The sequence below is a fragment of the Anguilla rostrata genome, chromosome 9 (assembly GCF_018555375.3).
Source record: "Anguilla rostrata isolate EN2019 chromosome 9, ASM1855537v3, whole genome shotgun sequence".
In the NCBI taxonomy this organism is placed as follows: Eukaryota; Metazoa; Chordata; class Actinopteri; order Anguilliformes; family Anguillidae; genus Anguilla; species Anguilla rostrata.
The window spans coordinates 5,165,963-5,186,294 of record NC_057941.1 but is presented as its reverse complement, the minus strand read 5'-3'; the positions used below and the strand labels follow the sequence as shown (position 1 = coordinate 5,186,294).

The window sequence follows — 20,332 nt, the reverse complement described above, 5'->3', positions numbered from 1 at the left end:
GGTTCCAATACACCAGACATGATCAGTAAAGAGTAGTATTTGAATCCAAAACAAATCCATATTCATTTGACCCAGGTCGGGTGTAACCTTCAACTTTTGGTGTTTTCTTGTAAAGAAAAATAAATGAAATAAAATAAAAGAAAGTATAAAAATGAAAAGGCGTGGTGATGTGCTCCAGGTGTTCCAGGGCTCGGACGAGCAGCTGCAGGAGATGTACCAGAACCACCAGCGCACCGTGCACGAGAAGGAGCGTCGCCTGGAGACGTGCCAGCGCGACACGGAGCGGGCGTACCGGGAGTGCCAGCGGCTCAACCGCGCCAAGTCCGAGCTGCTGATGGAGCAGGGTGCGTCCCGCCACGTCGCCCGAAAAAATATCACCGAAAAACGTTACATTACAGGCGTTTAGCAGACGCTCTTATGCAGGCCGACTTACGAATGGAAATACCCTTCAGTGTTGCAATAACAAAGAGGGTGGAACGGTTCGTAACATTAAACCACCACAACCAATCTACACAATAACGCAACCAACGCGCAGATGTTTAAAGAGAGAAAAATGATTATTTATTATATACAACTTAATGATTTCCTATAAACTAAAAGTGTCGACCTAGCTAAAATGTCCGTGACACAAAGGCTATTTAATTGAGCCTCACCGGGCAGCCAGTACAGCGGTCCAAGTCCTCCGTGAGGCCGGTCCTCTCCACCAGGTCCAATCGCAGGGATTACGTTATGTTAGCGTCCTCTGCTGGTCAAGTACTGTACTGAAATACAGCTGGATGTGTATACTGAAGCAGAGCATGGCAGGCACCTTGCTCAAGGGTACAGCGGCAGGGTCCTATCCGGGAATCAAACTTGCAACCTGTAGGTCACAAGCCAGGTTCCTTGCCCATTATACTACATTGCCGCCCTTAAAACATGTCTGGAGGTAACGGCGTCGAGACAGGGAACTGCAGCCTATTCAGTACTGGATAGGGGCTCAGTGCCTTCAGGCCCGGGCCAGAGGCAGTTCAGATACTTTCAAATGCTTCCTGGAAAAGTAGTTTAAAATCTGTCTTGGGCAAGTTTGCGACTGCTGCAGCGCGAGGCCAGTCACGGTGTTTTTTGGAAAGTGCTGAATCCGGTCATCTGGTTTGGGATTCGGTGTTGAGAAGAACCTCAATACTGTGGACTCGTTGCATCCAGATTTTAATGCCAATTAGTATCAATTGATAGATCTGAATATCCAGATCTGAATATCTCAGATGTGATTTGTTTGTCTGTCTGTCTCTCTGTTTGTTTGTCTGAATGTCTGTTTGTTTGTCTGTCTGTCTGACTGTTTGTCTGTTTGTTTGTCTGTCTGTATGTCTGTCTGTCTGTCTCTCTGTTTGTTTGTCTGTCTGTCTGACTGTTTGTCTGTTTATTTGTCGTCCAGGTCGCCTCCAGGTCCAGGCCGACCGGCAGGCCCAGAACGTGAGGAACCGGGACTCGCACGTGAAGAACCTGGCGGCGCACCTGGAGATGGAGGGGTACGAGCGCGCCCCCTTCAGCGAGCGCCAGCTCCGGAGCTTCCGCCAGCAGGTGACGGAGAGGCAGGACCGCGAGACCGAGGCCGCCAACCAGGCCATGGTAAGACCGTCGGCCCTGTCATACTGCAGTGCGGCCACTGGGTGGCAGGCCCACAGGCCCGCCTTTCATACGGCACTTCTGGCATCCATAGACTGGATACATCGCACACAGTTTTTTTAAATTCTCTTTTTTAACCTTTTTTTTTTTAACCCTTTGAAGAGTAGGTTTTTGCTTTTGCATTTTATTTATTTATTTTTTTTCTCGAATTCAAATTATGTATTCTAGAACTCCATTTCAACTTTCAGTTACCAGTTGTGATTGTGACATTACAGGCCTCAGAAGTCGTGTCGTCATTTCGTTCGTTAGCATTTTCGAGACTTCCGGTTCAAAAAATAGACGCCCCTATGGGACAATTGAATGGTGATTTCCGAATTTCTTTAAAATAAATTATGACATTTGGACGTTTTTTTTGTATATGAAAAAAATAATGCTTTCTACCCATTTTTTATCATCTAAAATAATTCTGTGTCATTTTTAAAAGCCAATTGCAAACGGTTAAGTGGCCAGCCAGCCGAGATGACCCGTCGCACAATTACAACACGATTACAACATCACGCACAGAGCTGTTTCCATACACACGCGAAAACCGTTTTCTTCCTGTTTTCACCCCAACCCTTTTGGACAGTATGCTTTGATGTTTAAAGATCACAGTGAGTCAGAAGCTTAAGCCTTTTTTGGGGGGGATTTCACCACTCCAACTATTTAGAAAAGTGTTGTGGGATCTTCAAAGGTCACAGTGAGTCAGGACCGCGTCGTAACATCCCTTCCGATGGACTGCACCTTGTAAAGCTCTGTGCTGTGCGGGGGCATTGGTTTTCAGTTTTGTTCAGTGGAAGAGCACCCCCTGCTGGCCACCCAACACCACCTCCAGCAGTTAAGTTTTATCAGGAGTTTTCCTGCCAAAGTGCAAACCAGGCCAAACCCTGCTAAGTTTCAGCAGGAGGCTATGAGAGGGATTCAGGCGACCACATCGCTTTAGAACAGGGCTGCCCAACCCTGTTCCTGGAGGTCTAACATCCTGTAGGTTTTCATTTGAACCCTAATTTGGCACCCCTGATTCTACTAACGAGCAGCTCCAGGAGATCTCTAGTTGTTGAATGAGGTGTGCTTTGTTAGGGTTGCAGTGAAAACCTACAGGCGGAGTTAGCATCTCGTGTGATGGGTGAGCTATAGTGCAGTGAACCTACTGGTCGGTAGATCTCAGACAGTTGGAGCCCTGCTCTAGAACATTCTGCCCAGTAGCCCGTTTTTATTTTCCCCCTTCCCCCCCCTCCCCAGAGAGACATGCAGGAGAAGGAGGCGACGAAGCAGCGGAGTATCGACGAGATTCGGGACAAGAAGACGGGCCTGGAGCGCACGGTGGATCTGAAGAGGGACCTGCAGCAGAAGCGGCAGCAGGAGCTCAGGAACGTGCGCGGGGACCTGCAGCAGCTCGAGGGCTCGTCCGCCCGCCTGCAGGAGCTGGAGCAGGAGCTGGCCAAAGCGGTGAGCTCGCCGTCGCCCCCTCCTGGTGAGCGCTCCCCTGTGTGTGCGAGGGCTCCTCTGCCCGCCCACAGGAGCTGGCCAAAGCGGTGAGCTCGCCGTCGCCCCCTGCTGGTGCTGTGTCAATTTGCGGCAGCATCAAGCTCAGCGCAGGTGTCTGCTGCGTTACATCATTTTACATCACAGGCATTTTATCCACAATGAATTACACAGCTTTTGCGTTTTTTGCATAGTGTCCATTTTATCCATAGCTGGATATATACGAAGCAATTCAGATTTTTTTTTGTTTTGTTTTTTTTTAACTGCCACAAAGATTACAGAATTATAGTAACTAGGCAAACCAGGCAAAAACTAGGCCTAAACCCTCAGAAATCAAGCGGTGAGGTAAAAAAAACCTCCCTGCTGGCAAGAAAAACACAAGTGGAGACTATAAAAAAGGTCACAGACCCAGTTCCTTAACCTCTATACCACCCCCCCCCCCCAGGAGCGGGAGCTGGAGAACGCGGTGCAGGCCTCAGACGTGGACGGCCTGAAGGCCGAGGTGCAGGAGCTGCAGACGGAGAAGACGCAGCTGGACCGCGCCCAACGCAGGCTGGACCAGGAGATGGAGACGCTCAACGCCCACACCAAGACCCGCACCGAGATGGACATGCTGAAGAAGGACAAGGTGGGGGGGCCCCCCCATGGCCACGCAGCCTCAGCGCAGTAACGGTCGTCGCCACCGTGTGGTGTCTTGGCGTTCTTTGCGTCAGTTTTGTCTTTGATTATACCTGATGCGGTAGTAAACGTCCAGACTTCAGAGTCTGCGTGAAATGCTCAGGCTCACAGTGCAGATAGCTCTCTTGGCCTTGAACTAAACGTTGGGCTTTATCTCCACAAGCTAATTTGTATCTCTTGTCGCACCATGTGGACGCTGAGGACTGTGTGTCTTCACACCTGGCAGAGGCCTCTTCCGTTCGGTGGAGGGCAAACCCCAGCAGCGAGACTTGAGCCCCCATCATCTGAGCGAGGCTGCTGTGTGGTTTCTTTCTTCTTTGGTGCAAATATGAGTTCAGTAGTGAGCAGTGGCCTGCTACAGGAAATGACATCACTCCTATAGCTTATCCTGTGCCAGCTTGGTTTGACACCTGCTACAGAGTTGTTTCTGTTTCCGTTTGTAATAAAAATAGACAAATAAATAAATAAATAAATGTCATTATTTTACGCGTTGTCGAAAGCCTGTTTTTTTTTTCGTTAATCAGACGGATAAGGAAGAACAGGTGCGGAAAATCAAGTCCAGGCACAATGAGGACCTGACGTCCCTCCTGGGGCACTTCCCCAACAAGAAGCAGCTGGAGGACTGGATCCACGGCAAGAACCGGGAGATTAACCAGACCAGAGACAAGCTCTACAAACTCAGGTGAGAACCAGGAAATCAACCAAACCAGGATCTGGTTGGTCTCTCCTGTGTGTAATTTCAGTAAGGATCTGGTTGGTCTCTCCTGTGTGTAATTTCAGTAAGGATCTGGTTGGTCTCTCCGATGTTGTACATTCAGTGAAGACCTGGTTGGTCTTTCCTGTGCGTGTGTAATTTCAGTAAGGATCTGGTTGGTCTCTCCTGTGTGTGTAATTTCAGTAAGGATCTGGTTGTCTCTCCCATGTTGTACATTCAGTAAGACTGGTTGGTCTTCTGTGTTAATTTCAGTTTAAGATCTGGTTGTTCTCTCCTGTGTGTGTAATTTCAGTAAGGATCTGGTTGGTCTCTCTTGTGTGTAATTTCACTAAGGATCTGGCTGGTCTGTCCTGTGTGTGTAATTTCAGTAAGGATCTGGCTGGTCTGTCCTGTGTGTGTAATTTCAGTAAGGACCTGGCTGGTCTCTCCCGTGTGTAATTTCAGTAAGGACCTGGCTGGTCTCTCCCGTGTGTAATTTCAGTAAGGACCTGGCGCTCCCGGTGTAATCAGTAAGGACTCGGCGGTCCGCCTGTGGGTAAGCAGAGGACCGCTAGGGCATTCGTGTAATTTCAGTAGGACTGCCAGCCGACTAGGTCAGAGCCGGAGACCGGAGAAGGCTACCAGCTAGAGGAGCAGATGTTACTTCAGCAGGAAACGCGGTCAAGGGAGGGGACCGACTCAGAGGTCGGGGCTTAGGGAGAGGCACTGTCCTTCTGGCTTAGCCCTTTATGGTGTGAGATTAGAATGTTCTTAACTGGACATTCTAATGCTGATGTCACAATCACTACTGGTGACTGAAAGCACTGGAGTTCTAGAACACTGATTTGGAATTTTGAAGGAAAAAAAAATAAACATTCCAAAAAACCTACTCACTGGTTAGGAGTTAATTGAGCAACTCAGTTTTCAAGTTTGGCCACTGGAGGGTACCATTTTACAGGATAATGTATTTTGAACATTGCCAGAACACTGTTGGTAATATCATCATGAGTGACAGTGTTGTTAGTGCTGTCTGCTCTTTTAGGGCCTGGTTTCAGTGAAGAGTTATTTTTTAGGAGCAGAATCTGAAAAGTATGAGAAAACAGTCAAAATCTCACATTGGTGTGGAGTGGAGCTAATGAGATAAGGAACAGATTTTATTTAGAATTTTCCTCTGCATGTACATGCCCGTGTATAATACGTGTGTGTGCATGTGTGTGTGTTTGTCTGTGTGTGTGTCCCTGGTGTGTGTGCGTACGTGCGCGTTTGCGTGTGTGTGCGTGTCTGTGTGTGTGTGCGTGTGTCTGTGCGTGTCTGTGTGTGTGTGTGTGTGTGTGTGTGTGTGTGTGCGCGTGTCTGTGTGTCCTGTGTGTGTGCGTGTCTGTGTGTCCTGTGTGTGTGTGTGTGTGTGCACGCGTGTGTGTGCGTGTCTGTGTGTCCCGTGTGTGTGTGTGCGTGCCTTTGCGTTTGCGTGCGTGCTTGTGCGTGTCTGTGTGTCCTGTGTGTGTGTGTGTGCATGCGTGTGCGTGTCTGTGTGTCCGGTGTGTGTGTGTGTACCTGTGTGTGTGTGTGTGCGTCTCGTCTCGTGTGTGTGTGTGTGCGCAGCCATGTTGGCGGGCGCCACGGCGGTCTACACCCAGTTCATCAGCCAGCTGACGGAGGAGGCGGAGCCGTGCTGCCCCGTCTGCCAGCGCACCTTCCCCGCGGAGGCGGAGCTACAGGACGTCATCAACGACATGCAGTCCAAGCTCCGCCTCGTCCCCGACAAGCTGAAGAACACCGAGCAGGACCTGAAGAGGAAGGAGCGGAAGCGGGACGAGATGATGGCCCTCAAGCCAATCAGGTGGGCGAGGGCACAGCCGAGGACCGGTCAAAGGGGAGGTGGGGGGTTGGGTGGGGGAACCCGGGCCCTGTGTCTGATTGGTGGATTCTGCTTCAGGACTCGTGCAGTCGTAAGCTCAATGGTTTTTGAAGTTCTTGAAAATGGTGTACTTGAGAGAGGTACTTTTAAATTCTTAAAATTGATCCTCTTGAAAAGCCATCACCCTTACGTTTTATGGATATGAAGGCCTTACCTAAGCAGCTTGCAGCTTGTGAGTGTGTGCAATACTCAGCTTATTCCACTGGAGGGCAGCCAACTTCACAAGCAGCTTCACTAACAAATGGTTTCCATTTATGTTTATGAAGCACTCTGAGTCTCTGGGGTTTGTAACTGGATTTATATGTGTGTAGATTTATGATGCTGTTTATGTTATCAGTAACTGATATCTGCTACTGAATTAGTAAGTAATATTCATCTATCATAAAAACTGTTCCGCTCATGGAGTTGGGGGACATTATTGTATCCCATAATGCACTGTTGAACTGTTTTATGATTGGCCTAACGGAAAAGTTAAAGCAACGCTGAAGTTTTGGTTAATTACCTACCATTTGCCGTGATCGACGTCACGCGAGGGCGTGTTTCCCTCGTTAACGGAAGGCGTGTCATCGGTGCGTACCTGCGCTCTGTCCCATATGAAGGCAGTCCCTGTCCGAGCTCCAGGAGCGAGAGCTACCGGAGCTGCGGAACAAGCTGCAGGGCGTCAACCGGGAGCTGGAGAGGCTGAAGGGGGACATCGAGGAGCAGGAGACCATGCTGTCCCTGCTCATGTCCGAGGAGGAGACGGCCAAGGCCTGCCTGCAGGACATCTCCCTGATGGACAGGTACCAGGTAAGACCTGCCTGCCTGCAGGACGTCTCCCTGATGGACAGGTACCAGGTAAGACCCGTCTGTCTGCAGGACATCTCCCTGATGGACCGATACCAGGTAAGACCTGCCTGCAGGACATCTCCCTGATGGACAGGTACCAGGTAAGACCTGTCTGTCTGCAGGACATCTCCCTGATGGACCGATACCAGGTAAGACCTGCCTGTAGGACATCTCCCTGATGGACAGGTACCAGGTAAGACCTGCATGTCTGCAGGACATCTCCCTGATGGACAGGTACCAGGTAAGACCTGTCTGTCTGCGGAACATCTCCCTGATGGACAGGTACCAGGTAAGACCTGCCTTTAGGACATCTCCCTGATGGACAGGTACCAGGTAAGACCTGCATGTCTGCAGGACATCTCCCTGATGGACAGGTACCAGGTAAGACCTGTCTGTCTGCGGAACATCTCCCTGATGGACAGGTACCAGGTAAGACCTGCCTTTAGGACATCTCCCTGATGGACCGATACCAGGTAAGACCTGTCTGTCTGCAGGACATCTCCCTGATGGACAGGTACCAGGTAAGACCTGCCTGCCTGCAGGACATCTCCCTGATGGACAGGTACCAGGTAAGACCTGTCTGTCTGCAGGACATCTCCCTGATGGACAGGTACCAGGTAAGACCTGCCTGTAGGACTTCTCCCTGATGGACAGGTACCAGGTAAGACCTGGCTGTAGGACATCTCCCTGATGGACAGGGACCAGGTAAGGAATACCCAATGCTTTTTTGGAAGGCGATGCTTCAAAAGCAGATTGGACATTTATCAACCTCTGCACCGACTCTTGCTTTTAAAGGTCACCTTGGTGCGTGTGCATGCAGCCCGTTAATAAACGTTATCGGTAACAACGTGAGCGTGGGCTGCTCATCAAACGCCTGGTCTAGCGCTTCTGTGGTGATGTGATGATGCAGATGAGACAGTCTTCGCGTTGGGGGTTGTGCGTTCCCCCCCCCCCCCCCCCACGGTGTAAATTCTGTGAAATCAGTGCATCAGAGGCGCAGGGCTTAATCGCGAGTCCACGACGCGTGTAGGAGGACCAATCCCGCTCGGGCGGGCGAGAGGAAGCGGACTCCACGCCGCCGCCGCACCGCACGTCCGCTGCGCTTCCGCTGCGATTCCGACCTTAGTCGGCAAAAAATAACAACCGAAAAAAAAAATAACTATACGAAGCAGATCTTTGCCGGTGTGAATTTAGAGGTATTATTTCAGCAGGAATCCCCCCGCAAATCTTGGCTCATCGCTCTTTTTGGCATTCTTTTTACTCACACAAAGTGGCAACCGGGCACCTTTTCTCCGAAGTGACTTCGTCACCGGCTCCCTGCTGTGTGCTGGGTGTGGGCACGCTTTGCAAGCTTGTGATTTCTCACGAGTGTTATCAGTCGGGCGAGTGGAGAGCCAGGCTTTGACAGGTAACATCCTATGAGTCATTCGTTTTTTTTTTTTTTCTTTTTCATTTTGGGCTTTCTGCTTTCTCTTTTAGCAAGCACTTTTGGTTCATGTCATGTCGATGCAGGCGAGATAGCAGTTTTTATCAGTTCGTCTGGGTAGTGTTTTATTCTATTGTGTTTATTTATTATTTTATTTTGTGCGATGTGTTGGTTCGGTAAAGAAGAGGGGGCGTGGTCAAGAGCACAGATTGACACATTTGACTGTTTGTTAAAAAGGGCCGTAGAGCAGTTTGGGCCAAGCTGCCCCTCTATTGGACGACTCCTATGGGGGGGCGGGGAATGTGGCCTGGGACGGTCAATGGCTTGCGGAACCTGACCCCTACGGGCTGTGTAATCCGCAGCTGGACCTCAGGGACGTGGAGAAGAAGATCGCCCAGCAGGCGGCCCGGCTCCAGGGGGTGGACCTGAACCGAACCGTGCAGCAGGTGAACCAGGAGAAGCAGGAGACCCAGCACCGGCTGGACACCAGTGAGTCCCCGCCAGCCCTGGCCCGCTAACCAGGGCCCCTGCCCCCCACTCCAGTGCTGTAACCAGGCCTGCACACCCCAGGACTCCATAAAAACACACAGACAAGGATCATAAAGCTTAAAAGAGCTGTGTGAAATATGGCCTTAGCACTACCCTGTCTCTGCAAAGCACCTGTTGACCTCCATTTGGGTCACTTCGCTTCAGACTGTGTGCAGTTCAAATAGGTGGCTTGAGGAACTTTATCCAGGACTCTGCAGGGCATCCGTGAATGGCTCTTGTGATCGTAGACCAGGTGAGAGAATGCTGAAAGATGCTCCCAGCTCAACCACATGCGCTCAGCAACGGCAGCGCAAGCAGCTGGAGGAGCAGTGTGTGGAGTTCTCTATGGAGGTCCAGGCCCTGCAGCGTGAGATCCGGGTACAAGACACACACACACACACGCACACACACACACACACACACACACACACACACACACACTTGCACACACAGCAGCTAAAGGATCAGTGTGTGGAGTTCTTCACCGAGATCCAGGCCCCACACACACACACACACACACACACACATATTATTACTGTTGTTAGAGTAGAAAGAGTTTTGTTGGTCTTATGAGGTTGAAATGGCGTTTTCACAATAAGGTTTAAAGCATCAGCTCGTCTCTGTGTTTGTGTGTCTGTGCCTGTGCGTGTGCCTGTGCGTGTGCGTGTGTGTGTTTGTATCTGTGCTTGTGTTTGTGCGTGCGTGTCTGTGCGTGCGTGCGTGTGTGTGTGTCTGTGCGTGCGTGCTTGCGTGCGTGTGTGTCTGTGCGTGCGTGCGTGTGTCTGTCCTACAGGAAGCCCAGGAGCAGCTGAACCCCCTGGCCGCCACCCTGGAGAAGCTTCAGCAGGAGAAGGAGGAGCTGATTGGCCGACGGAAACAGAAGCAGGAGGAGGGGCTTGAGAAGGTGTGAGGAAGTGCACGGTTTCTCACATCAACCGGGTCTGAAAACCGCGGCAGCCGCAGGGTGCATCTAAACACCACAGGCATTATTATTCACATCAGTGTGCGCATTAATATTCATATAGGAAGCTGAGCAGAGCAAACCGCGCTCCAGAAATCCTGCCCTCGCACGTACCTTGCAGGATAGAGCTTCAGGCTAACCTTGCGTCAGCTCCTGCCTTTGAACACCGAGGCTAATGAATATTAATCTCAGTCACACTGGGTGACGGTGCCACAGTTCTCAGTATCAGACAGAGCGGCCCGTCCTGTCGCGCGATCAATACCAGTCAGATCTGTTTATTGGAGAACCAGCTGGTTCACTGGCTTACGTTGTTTTATCTGTTAGCCCCAATCACTGAGAAACCAGTTCTTTATGTTTTGCATTGATATGGACACAGTCATTGTTTGCTGAGCGGAAACTGAAATTAGGATCTATGTTAAAGGGGAATCTATGTGATTCTGTGTGTGTGTGTGGTTTTTTTTTTTTTTTTGGGGGGGGGGGGGGGTGAGGTGAGGTAGGAGTTGCAACAGCTTTTAAATATGGAGCCAGAAGACTGAAGTGCACGGTTAACCTGTGTCTTATTCCCTCCCAGGTTAATGCCATTAAGGACAGGCTCAGGAACATAACTGTCCTGGAGAAAGAGATCGAGAAGTACATCCAAGAGGGGAAAGACGAGTACAAAGAGGTAACACCTGCTCACCTTCTCCTTCCTTTGACCTGAAAATGCTCCCTGGTTTGTTTGTTCGTTCATTCGTCCGTCTGTTCGTTCGTTCGTTTATTTATTTATTTGAAAATAAATAAACGGCGACGCCTGCGCTTTCTCAGCAAAAGGAGGCGGAGCTTCAGGAGACGAACAGCCAGCTCCACGAGGCCGAGAAGCAGCGGGAGAAGATCAACAAGGACATCGGGGACATCAGGCAGGACATCGACACGCAGAAGGTGAGGCACCTGGACCTCCGAACAGCAAGTGGGGTGTTAAGTCTTTACTTAACTCTAGTGTGTTTCTTTTGCACCTCTGCACCTTGAACTAATGCACTTGTTGTACGTCGCTCTGGATAAGAGCGTCTGCTAAATGCCTGTAATGTAATGTAAAAAAATAAAAATAAATAAATAAATAAAACTTCCCTGACAGGAAGAAAAAAGTCAAACGAAAGCAAGAAAAAAAAAACTCTCTGGTGTTTGCTTGTACCCTGAGAGTAAATGACACAAGATGCATTATGTTTAGGTCTATAGTAAGAGTGATTGTGTCAGAGTTGTGGACCACCTGCTGTGATCCTCTCATGGAATTTCTGCCCGAGAATGAACATGGGTGCTGAACTGAGTCAGACCTGTGTGTCGGTGTGAACTGACGTGTGATCCAGACCTGATGTGCGTTCCTCTGTGCCTCTCGTAGGTCCAGGAGCGCTGGCTGCAGGACAATCTGACGCTGAGGAAGAGGATGGAGGAGCTGGTGGAAGTGTGCGAGAAGAGGAAGACCCTGATGAAGGAGATGGGGGACATGCAGGTCCTGAAGCTGAGAAAGTAAGGAAGCTGATTGGCTGAAAGCATTTTCTGCTGAGAAGAAGTATGGTGGAGAGATTGGTTGAATGGGATGATATTTGGTGAATGGCACATCTGTTCTCACTGTGTCTGGTACATGAGGTGGTATTGGGTGAAGGAGGTGGTGTCTGGTGAAGGAGGTGATACCTGGTGAATGAGGTGGTATCGGTGAAGGAGGTGGTTTCTGGTGAAGGAGGTGGTATCTTGTGAAGGAGGTGATACCTGGTGAATGAGGTGGTATCTTGTGAAGGAGGCGGTATCCGGTGAAGGAGGTGGTTTCTGGTGAATGAGGCGCGCCTCCTCTCCTCTCCTCAGCGAGCGCAGGGAGGCGGAGCGGAGCCTGGAGGAGCTGAAGAAGAGCCGCAGCGTGGCGCTGGGGAGGCAGAAGGGCTTCGAGGAGGAGATCCTGCGCTTCCGGAAGGATCTGCGCGAGGACCAGTACGGCCAGGCCGAGACGCACTTCCGCCAGAAGATGATCGTCATGAGGACCACCGAGCTGGCCAACAAGGACCTGGACATCTACTACAAGGCCCTCGACCAGTGCGTCCTGGAACCGGGCCCCGGGGGCGGGGGGCGGGGGGCTGGGGGCGGGGGCGGGGGCTTTGCAAAAGCATCTCTTTCTCTTTCTGAATCAGCGATGAGTCACATTCCGTTCAATGCTGGCCTATATGGTTAAACATTACATTACATTACAGGCATTTAGCAGACGCTCTTATCCAGAGCGACTTACACAACTTTTTACATAGCATTTTACATTGTATCCATTTATACAGCTGGATATATATACTGAAGCAATGCAGGTTAAGTACCTTGCTCAAGGGTACAACGGCAGTGTCCTTACCCGGGAATCGAACCGGCGACCTTTTGGTTACAAGCCCAGTTCCTTACGCACTGTGCCACACGCGCAAGCGCAGGCCGGGCGCCATCAATGGTGTCCATTTTGATTGGCGGTAGTCTGCTCGTTTCCCAGACTGCGTGGGGTAGCTGTAATGCGAGCGCATTTATGCGGAAGCTCGAGTAATTCTCAGTCTGAATTATACAGTTACTTCACACGCATAATCAGTCTTATTTTCATACAGTAAATGTGTTATGTGTCAAACTGCTGTGATAAATACAGATATACAGAAATCGTTATTTATTTATGTATTTATTTATTTATTGTACTTGCAGGCAGAAGCTGTTCTCGCACACACATTTAGGAAAGGGCATTTCGCTGCTTGCTCTCGGTCTTTCTGTGTGTTTTAAGAGTTTGATCTTTTTTTCTTTTTTTTTTTTTGCGACAAAATCTGCGTTTTTGATCTCCCGTAGAGCAAATTCGGGCTACTGCGTGTCTCTCCAGAGGAAGTGACAGCGCCACTCTCGGCTGTGTCTGCTAGATAAGAATCGCAGCGCCTGCAGAAGCGACAGCCAAAACGGAACCGTTCTGATTTCTTTATCGCTTTCACTGAGCCCTCGTGCTGTGTCATGCTCCGGCGGGCTGGCCCCCTGAAGCAGGGATGCCCAAACGCCGCTCCTGGGGGACCGCGGCCTCTGCCGGCGGCCATCTTGGGCCTCTGAAACAAGGTTACAAGTATACAGGTTGCACACAAGTGTCGCACAACCTGTGTGCTCAATAGTAGGCAAGTGCACAGATTCAGACTCGGCCACGGTGTGCAGGCTCTTTAGCCAATCAGTGACTTAAAATAAGCACAGGGACCTATCACAGTCCAGCAGACACCGCGGCCCTCCAGGATTTGAGTTTGAGACCCCAGGGCTGGAGGACAGCTGGGGGAGGTCCTTAAATGCACACTAATGCTTGGCCCGACTCCGTCCGTCGATAGCTCTTAGCAGCACTGTTGCTACGTCCATGTATATGTGCGGGTTACGTATGCTGGATTGTACTGTAACCCTTTCTTCTCACTCCGCAGAACCATAATGAAGTTTCACAGCATGAAGATGGAGGAGATCAACAAGATCATCCGCGACCTGTGGCGCAGCACCTACAGGGGGCAAGGTCTCTGGATTCTTCACTTCTGTGGCCTTATTGCATTATGCACAGTAATCTACACCTGTTACACACCGTAATCTACACCTGTTAAGCACAGTAATCTACGCCTGTTACACACAGTAATCTACACCTGTTACACACAGTAATCTACACCTGTTACACACAGTAATCTTAGCCTGTTACACACAGTAATCTACGCCTGTTTCACACAGTAATCTACACCTGTTACACACAGTAATCTAAGATTGTTATACACAGTAATCTAAGACTGTTACACACAGTAATCTACACCTGTTACACACAGTAATCTAAGCCTGTTACACACAGTAATCTACACCTGTTACATGCAGTAATCTAAGCCTGTTACACACAGTAATCTACGCCTGTTACACACAGTAATCTAAACCTGTTACACACAGTAATCTAAACTTGTTACACACAGTAATCTAAACCTGTTACACACAGTAATCTAAGTTTGTTACACACAGTAATCTAAGCTTGTTACACACAGTAATCTACACCTGTTACACACAGTAATCTAAACCTGTTACACACAGTAATCTAAGCCTGTTACGCACAGTAATCTAAGATTGTTATACACAGTAATCTAAGTTTGTTACACACAGTAATCTAAGCCTGTTACACACAGTAATCTAAGCCTGTTACACACAGTAATCTGGACCTGTTACACGCAGTAATCTACACCTGTTACACACAGTAATCTACACCTGTTACACACAGTAATCTACGCCTGTTACACACAGTAATCTAAGCCTGTTACACACAGTAATCTAAACCTGTTACACACAGTAATCTACGCCTGTTTCACACCGTAATTTGCACCCGTTACACACAGTAATCTACGCCTGTTACACACAGTAATCTAAGCCTGTTACACACAGTAATCTAAGCCTGTTACACACAGTAATCTGCACCTGTTACACACAGTAATCTAAGCTTGTTACACACAGTAATCTAAGTTTGTTACACACAGTAATCTAAGCCTGTTACACACAGTAATCTGGACCTGTTACATGCAGTAATCTACACCTGTTACACACAGTAATCTACACCTGTTACACACAGTAATCTAAGCTTGTTACACACAGTAATCTACGCCTGTTACACACAGTAATCTAAGCCTGTTACACACAGTAATCTAAGCTTGTTACACGCAGTAATCTAAACCTGTTACACACAGTAATCTGCACCTGTTACACACAGTAATCTAAGCTTGTTACACACAGTAATCTAAGCCTGTTACACACAGTAATCTAAACTTGTTACACGCAGTAATCTAAACCTGTTACACACAGTAATCTGCACCTGTTACACACAGTAATCTAAGCCTGGTACACACAGTAATCTACGCCTGTTACACACAGTAATCTGCACCTGTTACACACAGTAATCTGCACCTGTTACACACAGTAATCTGCAGCTGTTACACACAGTAATCTGCACCTGTTACACACAGTAATCTAAGCTTGTTAACACAGTATCTAAGCCGACACACAGTAATCTAAACTATTTCCGCAGTATCTAAACCTTACACACAGTAATCTGCACCTTTAACACAGTAATCTAAGCTGGTACACACAGTAATCTACGCCTGTTACACACAGTAATCTGCGCCTGTTACACACAGTAATCTGCACCTGTTACACACAGTAATCTGCACCTGTTACACACAGTAATCTGCAGCTGTTACACACAGTAATCTGCACCTGTTACACACAGTAATCTGCACCTGTTACACACAGTAATCTAAGCTTGTTACACACAGTAATCTAAGCTTGTTACACACAGTAATCTAAGCCTGTTACACACAGTAATCTAAACTTGTTACACACAGTAATCTAAGCCTGTTACACACAGTAATCTACACCTGTTACACACAGTAATCTATGCCTGTTACAACAATTTATGCCTGTTTCACACAGTAATCTACACCTGTTACACACAGTAATCTACACCTATTACACACCGTAATCTACGCCTGTTACACACAGTAATCTACACCTGTTACACACAGTAATCTACGCCTGTTACAACAATTTATGCCTGTTTCACACAGTAATCTACACCTGTTACACACAGTAATTTAAACCTGTTACACGCAGTAGTCTATACCTGGTACACACTTTGTACAGAGTAGCTGATCTTATGTTCTGATCATCCAACCCCGGGCTTTAACCTAAACGTGTTTCTTGCGAGACTCAGCACCTCTGTTTGTCGTATTTAAAATGGCTGCTGCTCTCTCCCTCTCCGCTCTGAGACATCGAGTACGTGGAGATCCTGCTTTAAAATGGCCGCTGCTCTCTCCCTCTCCGCCCTCAGACATCGAGTACGTGGAGATCCTGCTTTAAAATGGCCGCTGCTCTCTCCCTCTCCACCCTCAGACATCGAGTACGTGGAGATCATGCTTTAAAATGGCCGCTGCTCTCTCCCTCTCCGCCCTCAGACATCGAGTACGTGGAGATCATGCTTTAAAATGGCCGCTGCTCTCTCCCTCTCCGCCCTCAGACATCGAGTACGTGGAGATCATGCTTTAAAATGGCCGCTGCTCTCTCCCTCTCCGCCCTCAGACATCGAGTACGTGGAGATCATGCTTTAAAATGGCCGCTGCTCTCTCCCTCTCCACCCTCAGACATCGAGTACGTGGAGATCATGCTTTAAAATGGCCGCTGCTCCCTCCCTCTCCGCCCTCAGACATCGAGTACGTGGAGATCCTGCTTTAAAATGGCCGCTGCTCTCTCCCTCTCCGCCCTCAGTCATCGAGTACGTGGAGATCCTGCTTTAAAATGGCCGCTGCTCTCTCCCTCTCCGCCCTCAGACATCGAGTACGTGGAGATCCGCTCCGACGTGGACGAGAACGCCTCGGCCGGCGTGAAGAGGAGGACGTACAACTACCGCGTGGTGATGGTGAAGGGCGACACGGCGCTGGACATGCGGGGGCGCTGCAGCGCGGGACAGAAGGTAAGCTCCGCCCCCTGCCCCGCCCCCTCAGAATGAAGCTGTCTCCTTCTACTTTAAATTAGGGAAAATAATGCTATGGGAAAAAGATGCCGTAGCAGTTTGGATGTTTACCGGTCATGGTACCGAGACCTTTTAGCGTGCACCGTTTGGATCGCCGTAACTGTTCTGTGTTTTGTTGTCGTTTTCTTTTTTTAATTTATTTAATTTTTCCTTTACATGAGCCACATTTCATCCATCCATCCATTATGTAACCCACTTAATCCTGGTCAGGGTTGTGGGCGGCCCTTGGTGCCTATCCCAGCGTGCACTGGGCGAGAGGCAGGAATTACACCCTGGACAAGGTCGCTGATCCATCGCAAGACCCGCACGCCATTCGCTCACACACACACACACACACCATTCACTCACACACACACACACACACACACACACCATTCACTCACACACACACACACACACACACACACACACACACACACACACACCATTCACTCACACACACACACACACACACACCATTCACTCACACACACACACACACACACACACACACACACACCATTCACTCACACACTCATACCTAGGGGCAATTTAGACTGTCCACTGTGCTTAATCTGCATGTCTTTGGACTGTGGGAGTACCCGGACGAAACCCTGTCCGCGTGGACAACGGGGAGAACATGCAAACTCCGCACAGAAAGGCCCTCATCCGGCAGCACTCCACTGCGCCACCGTGACGACCACCTGAGCCACATTTCCGCTACATTTCCGCTGGGTTTTTATTATCAGTGTTTTGTTTTTATCTTCGTCGTTACTTTTGCATTTACATTGCCCCCCGAGTCACGCCTGAGTTGAAGTCCTCTCTTTATTTGCATGGCTGAAGTGAGAACCTTATTTGCACAGGCCCGATTTTGCATGAAAAAGCGGCTTTGCATTGCGATTCGTTGCATTTTTGAAAAGTGCGGTCAGCAAGACTTGCAAACAAGTGCAAGGTTTACACTTTAGCTAGCTTGCTAAACGCCAGACGTTAAACCATCGGTTCCCACACTCCCTTCAATCACAAATTTCTTGGTAAATGCGAAAGCCGCTGCTGTATTATCTGATCTTCACTTTACGTGATTTTGCTGATTTCCAAGAGACCGTTCACACGCGCATAAATGGTATTGTGGGCTGTGTGACGGACGGGGTTCCTCTGTGAGGGGTCTGGAGGTTTGGCGGCCATTTTAAAGACATGGCGGCTCCGGGCCAAGTGCACTGGATTGCAGGCCAATGGGAAAGCGGTCTGTGCCCACAGGTGCTGGCGTCCCTCATTATCCGATTGGCCCTCGCCGAGACCTTCTGTCTGAACTGTGGCATTCTGGCCCTGGATGAGCCCACCACCAACCTGGACCGGGAGAACATCGAGTCACTGGCTCACGCTCTGGTGGAGTAAGTTCCCCACACATTACCGGAACGCCTGAGTATCGACTCACAGGGACTTACATTTAATTTAATTTATTAAAAAAAAAATTTTTCTTTGTTTGTTGCATTTTTAACCATCTAGAGTGTAAGATCACAAATTTGTGATTAGAATACTTTTAGCTGAACATTCTAATGCTGATGTAACAATCACTGCTGGCAACTGGAAGCAATGGAGTTCTAGAACACTGGAAAAAAACATTCATAAAAAGTCTTCAAAGGGTTAATTAATAAAGTTTACATTTTTGAAATATTTTAACTGCAGTGAACTCTGGACTCAGCTGTCCTGAGTTTACTGCAGTTAAATGTAATTTTTTTTTGCTGGATGAAGTCAAAATATGAAACCCCTTTTCTGTAAAAAATAAAGTAAAATTTGTAAAGTGGATTTGGTTCTAGCACCGATTTTGAGCACATTCCAGCGCACATTCCCTGGTAAACTGTAATATTTCATTCTGGCCTTCAGGTTATAGCTTAGACACAGTTTGGTCATCATCAGAACACTTTAATGAAAGTAAAACTCCTGGAACTGCAAAATTATATATAACAGCCTTATTTCTATAAATCATACAACCCTGTACCATTTCAGCTCTGGAGCACCTAGTCTTGCTTAGTGAAACGTCAAGTCTCACAAGCATACTCACTAGTCTAGCCATTAATTGCGATGAGAATCTCCCAAAACTATGTATCAATGCGGTCATTGTATTGCGTTGTAATAAGCCAGTATTTTAAATTTGTTTCATTTTTTTTTTCTCGAGTGAAAGAGACCCCTTTTTCTTTCTCTTTGGAAGTTGCTTCGTTCTGATTTTTCCATTTAATTAGGAGAGGGCCCTCAAACATTTAAGACATTGAAGCACAGATGACACTTTCCTTTAATGTTCCAAGACCAGTGGGGTGAAATTTGGGGAGTTTCACTGTGTTGTAAAGCGGTCGTTCGTGTGTCTCTCTCTTAACAGAATCATCAAGAGCCGCTCCAAACAGCGCAACTTCCAGCTCCTCATCATCACGCACGACGAAGACTTCGTGGAGCTCCTGTGCCGATCCAACTACGTGGAGGACTTCTACAGGATCAGGAAGAACGTGGAGCAGTGCTCGCAGATCTCAAAGTGCAGCGTGGACACGCTCAACGCTTACCTGCACTGAGCGCCCCGCTACAGCGAGCTAGCCGCTACAGCGAGCTAACCGCTACAGCGAGCTAGCCGCTACAGCGAGCTAACCGCTACAGCGAGCTAGCCGCTACAGCAAGCTAACCACTATAGCGAGCTAGCCGCTACAGCGAGCTAGCCGCTACAGCGAGCTAACCGCTACAGCGAGCTAACCGTCCAGCTCACGCACAAACACGGGCCTGGCATTGCCCTCTGTCTGGACCTCTTCATCCGGGCTGCCTCGTTAAAGTAAAAACGTGGTTTTGCGAGAAGGATACCTGTGCATTTCGAGTTAGTCTCTTTTTTCTTTTTTTGAGGAAAATTCTCATTATTATTTGACGATGAATGTATTACCACAAACAGCCTGTAAGCGTCTTCCAAAATTCACAAACGGTAATTGTATTAGCCTAATCAGTTGTTCATGCCATTTATTATTCCATTTTTCCATACACCTAATTGTAACACTGAACACTGCTGCATAGTCTATATATATATATGTATTTATATATAAACAGTGATTGAAGGTAATAAGTAATTATCAAAGTATTTGATGATTGAATGTTTATTTCTAAAAAAAAAATAATAATAAAACTTTCTAGCATCTGACTTGGCTGTGGCGTTACTCTTTGTACCTTGGCAGTGATGCTTTGATAGTCTTAGCAGAACTCCTGCAAGATTAATTTGTTTGCGAGATACTGGTATGCATTCTTCCAGGTGCATAGTTATGTAAAACCTCTTTGGGCCTTTTCTAAAATGGCGGTGGGGAATTCTGCAGGTCGTGGGACGATTGGTCTGTGTGTGTGTGCGTGTTGCTGGTTTTCTGAGGTCGTGATGTTGAGATATGAAGGCTTGAAGCCGTTATCCTGGCTTTTAGTTTCAGTTTCCTCTGTGGAGATCAGTACTCGACAAAGGCAGAACGCGTCATCCACCCACACGCAGACACGCGCGCACATACCCGCGCGCGCACGCACGCAGGCACACACACACACACACACACACGAACATGCATGCACACACACATACATACACGCGGTGGGCCCGTGCATGCACAAACGTACACTGATGCTCACCCACGGTCAGACGCCACACA

At 48.5% G+C, this 20,332-nt stretch overlaps 1 protein-coding gene across 1 annotated transcript in view; it reads left to right on the top strand.

Moving 5' to 3' along the window:
• Positions 1–19,848, top strand: part of rad50 (RAD50 homolog, double strand break repair protein) — a 30,365-nt gene extending 10,517 nt beyond the window's left edge. Inside the window, exons 8-26 of the mRNA XM_064349558.1 lie at positions 179–344; positions 1,412–1,605; positions 2,884–3,090; positions 3,572–3,754; positions 4,329–4,486; positions 5,030–5,054; positions 6,001–6,338; positions 7,016–7,205; positions 9,033–9,159; positions 9,452–9,576; positions 9,992–10,102; positions 10,731–10,823; positions 10,964–11,077; positions 11,532–11,659; positions 11,993–12,217; positions 13,585–13,670; positions 16,501–16,643; positions 17,937–18,070; positions 19,054–19,848. Coding sequence (XP_064205628.1) covers positions 179–344; positions 1,412–1,605; positions 2,884–3,090; positions 3,572–3,754; positions 4,329–4,486; positions 5,030–5,054; positions 6,001–6,338; positions 7,016–7,205; positions 9,033–9,159; positions 9,452–9,576; positions 9,992–10,102; positions 10,731–10,823; positions 10,964–11,077; positions 11,532–11,659; positions 11,993–12,217; positions 13,585–13,670; positions 16,501–16,643; positions 17,937–18,070; positions 19,054–19,240 — 2,934 coding nt within the window. The 3' untranslated portion in view covers positions 19,241–19,848. The remainder of the gene's footprint in view (positions 1–178; positions 345–1,411; positions 1,606–2,883; positions 3,091–3,571; positions 3,755–4,328; positions 4,487–5,029; positions 5,055–6,000; positions 6,339–7,015; positions 7,206–9,032; positions 9,160–9,451; positions 9,577–9,991; positions 10,103–10,730; positions 10,824–10,963; positions 11,078–11,531; positions 11,660–11,992; positions 12,218–13,584; positions 13,671–16,500; positions 16,644–17,936; positions 18,071–19,053) is intronic.
• The last annotated feature ends 484 nt before the right edge of the window (positions 19,849–20,332 follow it).